At 41.9% G+C, this 15,146-nt stretch overlaps 1 protein-coding gene across 2 annotated transcripts in view; it reads left to right on the top strand.

Annotated features, from left to right (window-relative positions):
* Positions 1–121: 121 nt before the first annotated feature.
* The window catches only part of negr1 (neuronal growth regulator 1), a 173,605-nt gene continuing 158,580 nt past the window's right edge, over positions 122–15,146 (top strand). Inside the window, exon 1 of one of the 2 annotated variants that reach the window (XM_049587114.1) lies at positions 122–669. In XM_049587114.1, the coding sequence (XP_049443071.1) occupies positions 500–669 (170 nt within the window). In that variant the 5' untranslated portion in view covers positions 122–499. The remainder of the gene's footprint in view (positions 670–15,146) is intronic. The other variant, XM_049587115.1, reaches the window with a different exon arrangement.

Raw genomic sequence — 15,146 nt, 5'->3', positions numbered from 1 at the left:
CACCTGCGTCACAATCAGTATGTTCCACATCCAGCAAAAGCTCACATTGTTCATTTCCTTATGAGGAATTAAATAGGGGGTGGTTCTCCAGTCGATATCTTTAATTGCTCCTGGGTTGTATCAATACCTACCGGTTTTACTGCTCCATCACGAGCCACTGGGAACGGGTTGCCCGGGAAACGGCCGCATGGCAACAGGATCAGAGCCTGGGGGTTGTCTGCTTCTAGGTCTGCTCCCATTTTACATCGCATTTCCTCACTAGATGGTGTGCAAGCCACTGGAGAGTACACTTCCCCGCACAGTGGGCTCTACATCCAGCAAAAACAAACCTGGGAAACTATATACGGCGGACCATTTCTTTACGGCGGCTGCGAGGAGGAAAAGTGTGGAAATAAAGCGTCGTTTGCGTCTTCTTTTTTTTATTTTGAAAGCCAACTCCTAGCTCTGTTGTTTTTGCAACACAAGACTTGGGAAAAAGCGGCAACAAAACACAGCTGTGATGGACATAATGATTGCGGTGCAGGATGCTTGTGTCTCCGGTCAGTGGCTTACTGCGATAATTCTCAGCCTGTGCTGCTTTCTGCCGTCCTGTTTGCCCGCCGGACAAACTGTGGACTATTCCTCGGTTGAAAGTGTGGTGAGCAGACAAGGCGACACGGCTCTACTGAGGTAAAACAAGCTAACACAACTTCACTTTCTCCCGCTCGCGCTCACTCTCTGTCGGAGTTCTCCGGAGCTCGCGACCGCACACACTCATTAACACTGCCTCATCGTGTCCAAACATGTCTACTTAACTTACTTTTAAACGGTGTTATCGCCCAGCGTGAGCGATAAACACACAATAGGCCATTTTCCCTCCATCCCGTCCTTGTTGTCGCCTTAGCTGACAGGGGGGCGGCCGGCCAGTGCAGCCGCGGCGGCGGCAGCTACGCAGGCAGGACGCCGCTCTTGCGACAAGTGCACGGTTGCTGACCAACTAAAGTTTTCCAACACACTTTCCCATTGTGTGCACCACCTAACCGAGCCTGTGTGTTATTTGGTGATGTGTTTGCTTGTGCAGCTTATCGCAGGTGGGACGACACCGCCTGAATTAACCAAATTAGCCTGCCGCCGCTGCGTGTGTCGCTTGCGTTATATTCACCCATCCCCACAGTTTGAAATGCTCTGGGTGCTAAAAGGACAGCTGAGGGTGCTATGTGGTGTTTTCTGGTGACGTCCTGTCAGTTTTGCTGAGTGTTCAGTGTGATGTCGCAGTTTGAAATCGAGGCTGAAGAGTGTGTTTGTGGTCGCTGTTTATCAGAATCGAGTTATGGCAATGACGCGCTTTCTTTCTCCCCATCCTCCTCCTCCTCCTCCGCCTCCTTCCTCATGCTCCCTCCATCACGAACGCTACGATGCCAGCTGCACAGGTAGCTGCCCAGTAAGGACTAAATTAACCGGACATGGGCGTGGTTTGGACCGGTGCACTCAGGAGTTTGTGTTTATCCTAGTCTCTGCATGTTATCAAGAACACTGTCAAAATAATAGTGCTTCTAATGCATAACTTTCAGCACCACTCCCGCAGCTTTCCTCAGCTCATAATTGCAAAAATCTCTATGTGGTCCTTTTCATTTCTTCACAAAACTGTTCACAAAACACACAAACACACACAAAAAGATGCAAATCTTTGGAGGGCTGTGATAATATCTTGTTCTGCCAATATCAAATATCCGCTGTGATGGCTCCGAGGAAAGGCTGAGGGGGCCGGCCTGCCCCATTTCAATATGAATTCTGTGGATGTTGACTCTGAGAGATGCTCGGCGTGGACCTGAATACAGAGCAGCCAACTGTCTAAAGTTCCACTCAGCTTGGCTTTTAGTCATTGTTGCCTCACACTTGATTGCTGAAGAGCTGAATTGTTTCTGTGGCATAAGGTCATCATGAGTGGCGGTATGGAGATGAGTGTCTTACTACGAGGGTGGATTAAATGCGTTGGTGCTCATCACAGCACAGCATTACCTTGGCAACAGCTAAGGGGTGCTCACTATTTTTATCATGTTCCCGATCCGTGCCTAAAGGGCCGTCCCGTCAAAGAGACTTACACCTCTGACAGTCTCTTTAGCGAGGGCGTCTAATTCCCTGGTGTCAATCTGGGTTGGCTGTGATCGGTGGCAGAAGCTTTGCCTGAATCCGGATGGTTTATTGGACCAGAGATTATCCCCGTGCTATGAATCAGCTCAATAAACAAGTTGCCTCCCACCCCCCTAAATAAAGCAACACTCTCCACAATCGGGTCATCGCCTCAGTAAATGCCAAACAGTTTGAAGATGCTTTCATTGCCAGGTTCTTAAGTTAATTAACGGGTTATTCAGCACTTGACGTACCCATTCATTGGCTTTTTTTTCCACTCACGTGAAATCTGCTGCTGCTGTGAAGTTATCACCATGCCGCGCGCGCACCTGTTGACCTAATAGAGATTGTAAACCTCTCTAACTGCTCTGCTCGCCTCTCTGGATTGCATCTTGTTGCAAAACACTGTCATCACCAAAGTGATGATAAAGGCCTACTTTGTCTTGGTATAGTCATTTTCTCAAACCGCAAGGAATCATGGCTCTGTCTTTTTTCCTCCTCCTTTCTTTTTTTTCCCCACTGGTCTTAAGAAACCAGGCATCAAAGCATGAAGCATTTCTTTTAGGAACTCAGTGCAGAACACACTGCCTGTTTGTGGAGGTTCTCTATTGTCAAGACCCCGGACTATTAGAGGGCAATTTTGCTGTGCCCCAAAGCTGACTGCTGGCTAAAAAATATGAGCATTCTCAAATACTGACAAACCCAGAAGCACACAATTAGTCACTGCCTCTGGATTATGGAGTAGCTCCCGAGAGGTGCGTCTGCTGTCATGTGTTCATTCCCCCCACCTCTTTAGTTCTTAGCGCTGCATTACTGCTGCCCTGATTCATGTTGGACAGAGTGGGTCCACATCAATTAAATGATTGGAGCTTCTTGAAAATGAGGAATGGTCCACATGTGTGTCATCACCCTTTTAATCTGTTCTGATTACTTAAAAGCTCAGCCATTTCCAGCCTCCAACAAAGACCCCTGTGTTTGAAATGCTGCGGCTTCTCCACTGTCTTACTTGAGCGCGTTCAAGTTATGCATATATGCTGCATCTTTTTACATACAGGAAATCTATGAGCTTCCATAGGGAGCACATTGTTTTTTAAGGGAGCAACACATCCCTTTCTTCCCCATCCTTTTGCAGGTTTCATGTCATTTGGATTCAGTTGAATAAACCTTGACTCTAACCAGTAAATGACTCATCTGGCTATGCATTTGAGGGGGACAGCCAGATGAAAAGACAGTTCCCCATGCTGTCAGGAAACACACGGTATCAGTGGCAGCCTCTTCCACATGGATAAGCAGCTGTAATCAACAGCAAAGAGCCAGTGTCTGTAAATTTAGGCTGGGCAGACTGGAATCATAAGCATAGGCTGCTATCATCCAGTTGTGATTTGCAGCACTATTCTTAAAGTATGTCTCTCTTTTTATCTCTGTATTTTCTATTTTCCCAATGAAATATGTATGATAGGAGCGAGACAAAAGGTACACTGATCTGATCGTGCTTTAGAAGCTACATTTCATATTCTTCAAAGACAGGAAATAGAGACCAAGGAAATAAATAGGAGCAAGGCTGTACACCCCAAGAATAAGACAATGATCCAAGCGTATTTTTGTCATTTAGTTTGACAGTTGGCCCTCAGCCACGGGGTAGGGCCTGCACCACCGGCCCCAGTCTCTGTAATGGTGCAAAATTGACCTGTCACTTGTTTGAAAGTCTGGTATTCGTATATATCTAAAATCATTGCCTCATGTCAACAGAGCGGTTGATGAAAATATTTTCTGGCTGTACATGATTGTACTAGAGCTGTGTTTTCGAGCCTTATCCAAGACAGAAACGGTGCCATGTATCATTTTCCTCAACTGTGTCATTATTATGGCTCTGAAAGGTCTTGACATTTACTATAAGCACTTGTGCCAGAGACAACATCTAGTTTAAATGGCTTGGTGTCCCCGCCCCGACGCAGATGTTGGTAAGACGGAATACAGGAATATTAAGTGACTGTTCAAACTCCACAGGACACAATATGAAGACAGAATTGTTGACTGTCTCTTTAACACAAACTTTAACCATGGCTGAGAATCATCCTCTCCACTTTCTGCATTTCATCACTTTTTTAATTAGGCCACAGCCAGTTCTCTTAAAAAGTATAAGCATGGCTACTTCATCTCCAGCAGCTTGGTTGGGGATATAGTGTGCACATCAGTTAGCTGCCAAATATCTGCAGTTTCATGCACTCATTTGAAGGGGGGAAACCTGGTTTACCTCTTCTGACACATCTGTGGGCACACCTGAGTCTGTCACTGTTAATTAAACGCCAAAATCCCCTCGCCTGTTTGCAGCACCACATGTTTAATGCGATCAGTGTTGCTGTCAGCACAATGTTGCTCTCTTTCACAGTCCTTATGCTCATCGTGGTCCCCGCATCTCAAGGATCAAGTGTTAGGCGAGTAATGTGACCTCATTTTTTGGTGAATGAATAGACACTATCATGATGCAAAACAATGGGTACGGGGGGGGAGGGGCTGTTGTCAGGGACCGGCTCCCAGATGGAGCCTCCCAGTCACAATATATAACTCACGGTGGAAAAATTGTGTCAAAAAAATCTGACCTTTCCTTTTAAACAGTAGAAAGCAGGCATATTGCTACCGCTGTGGGTCTGTGTCCTGGCGCCCAAGGGAAGCTGGCTATACTAAAGTATTCATCAGATTCATTACTCTGTCGTCCATTCGCAATAGATGTGCTTTAGTACAGATGGAAATCAGCCAATAAGGTGACATGCGAGAGCAGTGGCTACGAAGGCTTTCATAGCAGCTGCCTCCTTTAAGACCTCCAGTTAACCTCCTCCACAGTATCCACTTGAAACTCAGAGCCTGTCATGACTTTAAATTGTTTCATTCAGCTTGTTGCTGAAAGCAGCCTGATCTCTTTTTGATGAAAAAGGTATGAAGATGCAAAGTGATCTATGAAAATAAGTATTGTCCATAACACTCCTGCAGCCAATTTTAATATCAAGGCTTGTGATAAACGCTTCTCTGAAACCGATACTCTTTCATCACCCAAAGACAAGAAATTATCTCAGATACATCTGCTCTTTTTAGCCTTTTGTGTCAAAAGATACATATTCAATCAATGTAGAAGGACACCACTCGAGATAAATCAAATGCTCTTGGATTTACAAATGGGCCTAGGTTACCTGTTCAGATGCATATGGTAAGGTGTATGCATCTATTTTTAAAACAGAAATAAAGAAATCCAAATTAGAGCTGGGAGGTACTTTATTTCTGGCTTTTTAACACGTTGCTGCCAGTGTTGTTTAGTTAAATGCCATGAATTATGGCCTCATGTTGTAACTGCAGCTAACATACATTGAAAGCCAAATTTGCACACTGTAAACCATTTCCAAATGGATTACATTTATAGTCGTCATTTGTCAGGCAAGTCAATCCATTGTACTTTCGAAAAATTAAGCATTTCTATTTCTAATATATTTCAATTAGCACTAAAGTGATTGAGTGCCCCGGTGAATTAAAGCCTAAATGGAAATGCTTTCTCAAGGTAAATCCTTTCGAGGGAAATAGATGCTATGCTAGGTTTTAAAGCATCTTTCTAATATTCTTATAATCACTACAATTATAGGGGATGGGGAAAATGATTTGGGGTGGAAAATGGAGCTTTTACCCCACCCAGCTGTGAGCATCCACATAATTGCAATAATTCTACAGGAAAATCTCAGAGGAGTGTTTTTGTGTTGTGAGAAAGCTATAAGCCTCAAAATTAAACTTGTCAGAGAGTGACTGGAGAGGCAATAACAGGTTATCTTTCCTGCAATTTTAAAGTGAAGTTACTTGAAGCTGAATTTTTCAGAGGAGCATGGCCGCTGAGTTGGAAGACGTTTTTTTTTACATCAATGAAATTTTGGCTTGGAAACAGTCTATAATTTAAATTGAGCATTGGGCTGTGATTTGTCCACTTGCTATTTACAAGTGTAGTCATTACATGAGTGTGGATACTTCCAGTCAAGTGTTGTGAATTTTTAACAGACTGCTTAAGCAGATAGTTGACTTGTGCATTGATTTTCAATGAGCTGTATGAGAAAAAAGACTTTCTGTGCACAGTCTTGTGTTTATGTACATACTGTATATGCATATTGTCTTTTTGTTCAGAAGATAAAACTAGCTCTCTCTGACAGCTATTCCAGAGTAAATTTCTTTTTGACCAGCTCTTTTGTTGAACAGTGTACAGCCTTTTCTGCTCCAAATCATATGCCAACACTTCCAGTCTTTCATCACAGAGAGCTGCAACGATTCCTCAGAGCCCCTTCAATTAAAATCCTTAATCAATCAGTTAGCATCTCCTTGTGTTCCATGATAATTAGTTGTGCTACTCTGACAACATTGTGTAATCTCATCTGGGCCTCCTCAGTTGAGCCTAGTTATATACCAGCAATTCCTGGTATGCCTCTCATGTCAGCAGGTTATAGATGAAACTTGCTGACATCAGACTTTGAAGCCTTTGTGATGGCGAAGCTTTGAAACAAAGAGTGCAGGCGTTTGGGTGGTACACTTTACTTGGTATGCTGAGCATGAGAAACACCTCAACCTTTAGTAAGCTTCTGGGATACGTGATATTTCCTGCACAGAGATCTCTGCAGGAGGCATAATCATATATCCCTCTATTCAGCTCTGTTTAGTCCAGTCAGAGGGTGAACCTGTCATACAGTTTGATGGACCAAAATCTCTATATATATCTCACGACGTCAAAGTGTTTCTGAATGTTTTGAGCCTATTTCCAGTGAGTGTTAGTTGCAGAAGTGAGACTGAATCATCATCATCATGGGAGATATTCCCTAAGGATAGAGTGGTTGATGTCATTATCTCCAATGTACGCTCTTTATGTGTGAGCATGGTCTGAGGCTGGAGGGACTACAGGTAAACATTAGTTTGATCCCAAAGGAATAATAAATCAAAAGTGTTGACACTTGGTTGTCTTAGCGGTGCCCTTCAGTGAATTAAAACAGTCCAGAGGGATTTCAGCTCTTGTAGAGGGTATTTTCTCGTCCTTTAATGAAATTCAACATCGGTCTTGTATCTTGGGTTTACCCTAGAAAATGCATTTCACTCAGAGGAACCATGATTTTAGAGTTAGGAACAGTAAAGCTGGCCTGTAGGCTTTCCAGGACATGTTGAGCATGATATATGCGGCCTCACGTCACCTTGGAACTAACGCTCATACAGCATCAGGGCTTAAACGATTTCTTGAGAAGAAAGAAAAGAAAGTTGAGTAACTCGATTACTGAAGAATCATCAATGCAAATTATCTGCTTTGAAGCATTGTTTAAGCCATGTGACTAAATAGCGCAGTGTTTTGAACGGACTGTTATTACTGTGGTACAATGTGCCTACGCTGTGGACACGTGACATGAATAAGATACCTCAAAATCATGCATACATGCCTAGAATAGAAGACGTGATTTGACAGGGTGGATTGCAAAAGAGAGAAAATAGCAATGGGCGAAGAGGAGACACAGGCCTGAGAAAACGACACACAGTGGCCAAAGTTATGTCTGTTGTAAAACTACACTAGCTTACCACAATAGCATGATGTCAATACTTCAGCCTCGAAACAGAGAGCATCCAGTCAACGGAGCGGACCTAACATACAGTAACATTAACGTTACATTCGTGACGATGTGACACATGAGTTAAAAAGAAAAGCAAATTATTATCAATTTAAAAGAAAACAGAATTGCAACAAAATATGTGATATATTTTTAAAGTTTGCCTTCGAATATTCAGTAAAAACTAAAGAAAAATTAACTCTCATTTCTTTATTTTGTAAACAACAACAGTAACTCAGAGTGAGATTCAGATTCGGAATACAATATAAATAGTTCAACAAAATAAAATCTACCACAAATTACACATTTAAACAGCTCCCAAATACAAAAAAATGTACCCTGGGATCTGTCAACAGGCGATTTCCTTCTTTTAGCAAAATCCTAAATGATTGAAACATTTTTCTCATATGGACCTTTATGCTCTGCCATGTCTTCTCTGATCATCACGCTGTAACCTGTGACAGGCTGTTATGATACCAGAACTATAACACATTCGTATATGTAGTTTATTGTCGAGTCGCGAGCGTCACATAGGTTTACATTACCAAAGGTTTATGACAAAATCACATGGCGAGAAAGGAGAGGAAGAGATGCTGAGCTGCTGCCGGAGGAGCCGTTGATTGAGTTCCCTCTGCAGGGGCGGTCACTCCTGGTAACTTGCTTAAAGAGTCTGAGTAGTCCGGGGCTGTTCACCCAGCACACTCAGGCCATAGCGACGCCAGAGTTAGCAGAGCTATTGAAGCTGCTCTTCTTTTTGGAACCACCGCAGAGTCGGAAATATCACAGTATCACAGTATGAATTTTTCATATGATATTAAAAAATATACAGGTATTATTATGAACGAGATGATATGGCACACCCCTAGTTAGCATTAATGTTAGCCTGCAAGCACCTGGAGCTCTTCGCCCAACTGCTGGCAAAAGTCAGATAGTGCCAATTCTGGGGAACCCGCCAGCAGATGAACGTGGAGCTCCGGGCAGCACGGAGGGAAGCCAAACACCGTTTAACTGCACAAACTGTCCGCACCGTGTTGACAGAAAGCTGTTTAAAAATCAGCAAATTTTCCCTGTTTATACCGTAAATTGGTACTGTGGCTGTTTAGGCTCTCACAACTGCAGCATCTTATTTATTGTGTTTATTGCTTTTTAGAGAAATTGAGCTAACTTAGGGACATAACTATAGAAAATAAAACCCTACAGTCAGTTTCTGAAAGCCTGGGCGTCATTCGTGTTATTATTATGATAGACAGATACACACAGAGGAATTACTCCCCTCACAGCGATGCATAAAAATCCCACAAAATCTAAATATTAGGCGATGGGAGCAGCAGTTGGAGCCTCTGTATTGTGGGTAATTTAGGGAATAAAAAATGTTACAACCAATTAGTTGTTCATTTAAGATACCTGTCTTATTTTCTCTTTTGTATATTTACTATTGTTAGATTATTGCAACAGTACGTCTTATCTGATTACTTGATTAATTGACGTATTAATCAGCAGTATGCTCGATTACTAAAATAATGGATAGCTGTGGCCCTGTACAGCATGACGTCTTTTGGAAGCAAACTAAGGGGCTATATAAGATGACGAAATAGGTTGGATTCTTAAAGACTTGAAAAAATGTCCGTCACTTTTATGATTGCCATCATCCCTCAGATTCAAAGACTATCAGTGTCTCTTCTGAGTCACACATATTTCACTACTGAGAAACCTGTATAATTACCTTGTCAGTGTTTTCAACGGTCAAGCAAGGAAATTCTCCAAATTGAGAAAGACGCATCGACTGTAATCTCTATTTTAGCAGTTCAGTAAGCTCACTCATATGTTCACGACGGCTGGTCTCTCACAATTGATTAGAAACTCCAGCAGCTAAAGGAGATACGTATTGTCATAATTCATTTGGCTCTGTGTTGGCATGGCTAAAGAATTTTAATTGGAGTCGCTCTGAGCAGGTTTTGTGTTTTGTTTTTTTCTCTCTCTCTCTCGCTCCCCACTTTCTCCCTCTGTCATCTGCATAATGTGTGTGTGGATTTCAGACTGCTGTAAATGTTTGTTGGAGCCGAGTAATTGGAGAGTCTGCATTGGTAATTATTAGTAAATGGAGGAAGAAGCAGCGGAGCAAATCAATATCACTGAGAATGGTGCTACCTTTTGTTTCCAGTGGGGTCAGGAGTTAAGGTAACAGAAGTGTCATGCTGCACAGAGATGAAAAAAAGCCTCATTTGTGAGAATGATTCATTAGTATTGTGCAGACTTTTTGCACACGACCTGATATTCTATATGGTGTTGCAGCACTGTTGGAATACTGACGCATTCTTTGTACTGGAAAGCTTTTCGTTTCATTTTTCGGGTTGGTGAAAGGCAACCGTGACAAATGCCCCTATTTGATAGTCAGTGCTTAATTGTAGATTCATGACAGTGTATTAACTCTTTGCTATTTTGCACAGATGGCACAAATGGTTTGTTACTGTAGAGTAATCCAATTAAACAGAACAAAATCTGGTGTTGCTCAAGTTTAATTTAAAACAGTCCCCTCAGTATGTGACTTATGGGAGAACAGAACACTGTCATCAGTCACAAAGGTTAGTGCTGTGTTATTGAAAAGGCCCCCGACCTCCATTGTTTAATAGCATGTTTAGTGATGTGTACTCAAAATCTGGTTTAACAAACCCCTCCGAAAGCATTCAGTTCTTTTATGAGGGAAAAATATTTTATTTGTACACAACAGACTGTGAAGCTCCCGAAGAAAAAGAAAGAGGATTTAATCCAAACATAGAGGGAAAGCTATGACATTAATAGGCTGTCAGGCTTTGTCCCAACCACACCATGGCGGGGAGATTGACTCAATCTGTGCTAATGTTAAACAGAGAATTCATCAGCTGATCTGCGAGACTGCCACTCATTAGGATTCTAATTTTAGACTCGGGGGGGCTTTTCGCTATTCATAATGGGACTGTGATTTCTCCACACTTATCTGTCTATGTCTCTTTCTCTCCCTTTCTCTGTTTCCCCTTATCGTTACCTACCTCTCTCCTTTTCTCTGCAAGTCTACGCAGCCAATGCAAATGTAGTCATGATAAGTTACTACCTAATAATGGATGAGCTGTCTGGTGTTCTCAGTAAACACTCAAGAGTTCGTTCTGTTTTTGGTCATTTGCTCTGCTCATAGCTGTGTTCTGTTCTTTGTGATATTCAGCAGTCACCTCATTGTGCTTAATCAAAGGGATCACAATAAATCAGGGATTAGAAAAATAAAAGGAATAAACCGCAGCCACGGCCCATATCAGTCATCAAATTATCAATTACCAGTATCCCATTGGAAGCAGCGGCTGGAGGCTTTTAGACAATCTTATCGCCTATCGCCATTATAATAGAGATGCGCAAATAAAAACGGCTTCTTTGCTACTTGGGTTCTGCATATGTGCCTTCACATATGAGTCATTTCATTTACATTTGCTTATCAAAAAGTTAATCTCTACAAGGTGACAGGTAAATAGTGGCAGATAAATATGTCAGGCCACTCAATGCTCTTGTGGACAGGGAAAACGCACAACAGGGTGCTAACACAATTGAACACTCATTCTCTCACCCATAAACGCATTAAATTCTGCTCTCAAATGTAACCCTAAAGCTGCCTTAAAGTTTTTTATCAGTTACTTTTCCAAACATTTATCAATTACGAAATCTGCATGCCACTTTTCACATAGGCATAAATTAGACCCATCACACAGCACTTATTTAAAAAAGAAAATATGTCACTTTAAAAGCTGGTACACCCATTACTCCTGTGATGCTTTCCTCCAAAACAGCAGTGAAGAACACCAGGAGCAAATGACAGGGGTTGAGTTTTCATTAAAACAAGATTATGACAGGTGTGTTAACTGCATGCCAAATTAATCAGAGCATACAAGGCCAAATTGCCTCACAAGTTACCATATGACCGGTTGCTGACAAGCAATGTAGTATTTAAAAGGCTATTTCTGTAAATGGAGTCCAGGGCAGCGCTCGCTTCACATTAAACGCACAGCCGGGGCGACGTTACATCAATTCCAGCAAACTTCACAGAGAACAATGAGGGGAAAACAGCATCACCAATCTGTTTTAACCGCATATTCTCTGGTGTAGCTCAGCTGAAAACACAAAAACACAGAATTTGTCACCACGTTATGGCGTTCACCACCGAGCCTGTTTGTAACAGTAGGCCTGCTGACGTTATCTTCATGCCACCTGTTAGACTAACTTTAGCAGTTTAGTTAACAGACACCCGACTGTCCTGCTGTTATTACAGACCTGTGAACTACCCACGGACACTTGGGTCTTTCAAGGACTCACATCGGTGCACTGCTGTGAATAAACATAGGGGAATAACTGGATATTTGGTGTTATTTGGGGGATTAAAAACAGATTTTTCTGACTGGCGGGGGTTCCCTTTAGCATGGGGGCCCTGCATTTAATGATTTTGTGTAAATACATCCAACATTAAGTAACAACATTCTTCACATTATTGATGTCTAAGTGATCGTAATGTAATTTCTTTATTAAGTGCATAGATTTCAAAAGTAGCAGATAAAATATTTAAGTGGCAAACAAAATGCAGGCAGGAAAAAATAGCAGCAATATTGACCAGCTGTATTGAAGGTCCTGCTTCTTATCTCTTACAGTCTGCAATCAGAGTGTCTTTATGAAGAGTATCTTTTTACTTTGGTCACTTGGGTCAATATTGTCATAGTATTTGCTGCAGAAAATCTGTCTGGGTCAGTATGAGATGCCGGGTAAATGGTGTTGCCATCATGTAGGAGGTTTGATCTTTGTCCAAACTGAAGTACACGCCTGTTTCACGCACCTCTTCATGTTATGAGCTCACTGTGGCAGTTTTCTCCTCTTTTACATAAGCTTAAAACTTAGAGTTAGCACTAGCGGACACTGTTGACGAAGGCTACAGGAAGCTGTGGTTTCTTCACAAAAAACATCCTGACAATGTTTGGTCAGTGAAAAGCTTTTATTGTGAAGAAAGAAAGACAGAATATGTCAGTAGATTTTTGCTACTAGTAATGTTGCCAGATTAATGATGGTGAGGACCGGCTGCTTTGTCAAGAGGAATAAACACCATTGATTTAAAAACCAAATGCAACTAAGAGCCCACTGCTTTTTGATGTAATTATAGTCAACTTTCTCATTTCTACATATGATATAATTAATGAAGGGGTTTTCCTTTACATTGAGGTTTGGTATCACTATGACCAATTGTGTGTTTACACTGAACCATCCAACTTCGTGGTAATGCAATATTTATACTCCAATATCCTCCTGAGACTCTGTGTCCTCATAAGTGGATGTCACATTTTGGCTTTACTTGACCTTATACTTCATTCTACCAAACTTAGACCTGTTGTCCTCGTTCATGGACACTCTTTGTGCCATCTAGTGGTAGTAAGAGCACAATACACTAATCCATGTAAAAACAAGATGGCAGCCATCTCTGTCAAGTCAGTCTGCAGCTGATCCTGACACAAAAGTGGACAAGGTCCAAAACCTGATCACATTTTATTGTTGAAACTTGTTTATTTAAGATTAATAATGTTTGTAGTTTGATATGGCAACAGATTTGACCAATTATAGCAACAGTAACAAGCCAAGACACTGTTAATTGGAATGTACTCGTTTGAAGACATCGGGACTTCATTACCGTCCTACTGATCCTAAGTAGCTGGGAGAAATTAAAAATACATACCAAACAAAAATTCAGCTCTCAGGAGCATATACTGACATCTTTATCTGTGGTCTAATTATGTTTGACAAACATTTTGTAGGACACATTGTTTTGTTAGCTAAAATTTCTAGAGCTGAAACAATTAGTCGATTAATTGAGTCTTCAAGACAAAATGCCATTCACTTACTTCCACTTAATATTGTGAGGATTGTTGCTTTTGGGAGTTTAACATCAATTGGAAAGACATAACCTCAAGCTCAGAGAAATTAGTTTTCATATTTGTTGTGATGTTTTGCATGTTAAACGATTAATTGAGGATATAATTGTCTGATTAGTTGATAATGAAACTAACTGCTGCCTGCATCCCTAAAACTGGCTGAATGTGCATGGACACCCAACCAGCACTTCAAGGCTGTAGCCCAGGGTCTTAGCAGCAGAATAAACTACCCTGCTCTCAGACTCACAGAGTATGAGCTTGGCAGCATTTAAAGCTATGCAGCTAATTCTGAGGCTCTTGGACCAGGAAAAAGGATAGTGTTTCTCTCGGGAGATATTTTAACTATCCTCTTTAACTCCATCAAACTTACATGCAAGCTTTACGTAACAACATGGAATTAACCTCTGCTGGGTTCTCTGTAGTGATGTCAGGCTCTGTTTCTCCTCCTTCTTATACCCAGTTAGCAAAATGAAAAGGGGGGATTACAGCTCCGAGCTAATTAGCATCCAGTCCTAGAGCTACAAATGAAATGTATTTGTAGATAATACAGTGTATGTACCTACCATACCTCTGTCATGTTAAAATGTGCATGCCAATTGTTGGATTTAACACACACTCTTTCATCTTACTGTATTTTGAGAAACACAGTCAGGTGCCACAATAGAACTTCCCTCAGGCATGCAATCAGTTTCCAGCTCCTACAGTACGCTCTGCAATCTCTAAAACAGCCAGTTGTCTTCAGTGGAAGTGTGTGGGCCATGTCTTTCTTCTGCAAACCTCAATCCAGGCGCTGTCTTTGATTCCAGCACAATGCCCCCGCTGCCTTCCTCTCTGCACTGTGTGAGTGTCACTTTCATTTCAGAATATTCACCCTCGTTTTTGCCAGTGCAGTCGCTAATGGGTAGTCTTTTCAAAGCCCGGAGAGGATAATCCTGTCATCTTTGTTTTCATGGCCACCTCAGGGCCATTCAACAAGTTCAAAGGAAAAAATCTGCAGTGCAGTGTTTGTAAGGTTCGTTCTTGCTGTTGTGTTCCATATCTGCCATCACAGGCAGGGCTACATGTGGAAACAGGTGCTGTGCTGAATAACTTCAGTGGCATGTACTGGCTCACTTAAGGGAATATCTGAGCCAGATGCTTTATTATGTTGTGTTAATGCTGATGCCAGTGTGCCACAGCACAAAAGTGCGGGGGTGGGAGGTGGTTTCTTGAAACATTTGCACTCCTGGAAATTACTGCCTTCACAACGAATTTTGGCTTGTTTTCCAATTTCTTGGTCAGATGTGTTGACATGTAAAACAACCACCTGATAAACAGCAATATTCTCCCTGACAGGCCAATGTGGCCATTCAAAGATGATTACTTTTTCAGTCTCTGTGGATGCCACAGACTCTTCTGATTTCCACTCTAAAGTATTGGCTGGGTATTTCTTTCTTTGGAACAAAATGATTCACCTTGAGGGAGCGGCAAAGTTTGATTTGATTGTGAGGACTGTGGGAGA

This window comes from Epinephelus fuscoguttatus, linkage group LG10 (genome assembly GCF_011397635.1).
Source record: "Epinephelus fuscoguttatus linkage group LG10, E.fuscoguttatus.final_Chr_v1".
NCBI lineage: Eukaryota > Metazoa > Chordata > Actinopteri > Perciformes > Serranidae > Epinephelus > Epinephelus fuscoguttatus.
Note: the sequence above shows the minus strand (reverse complement) of the source record. Positions and strands in the feature narration are given on the sequence as shown.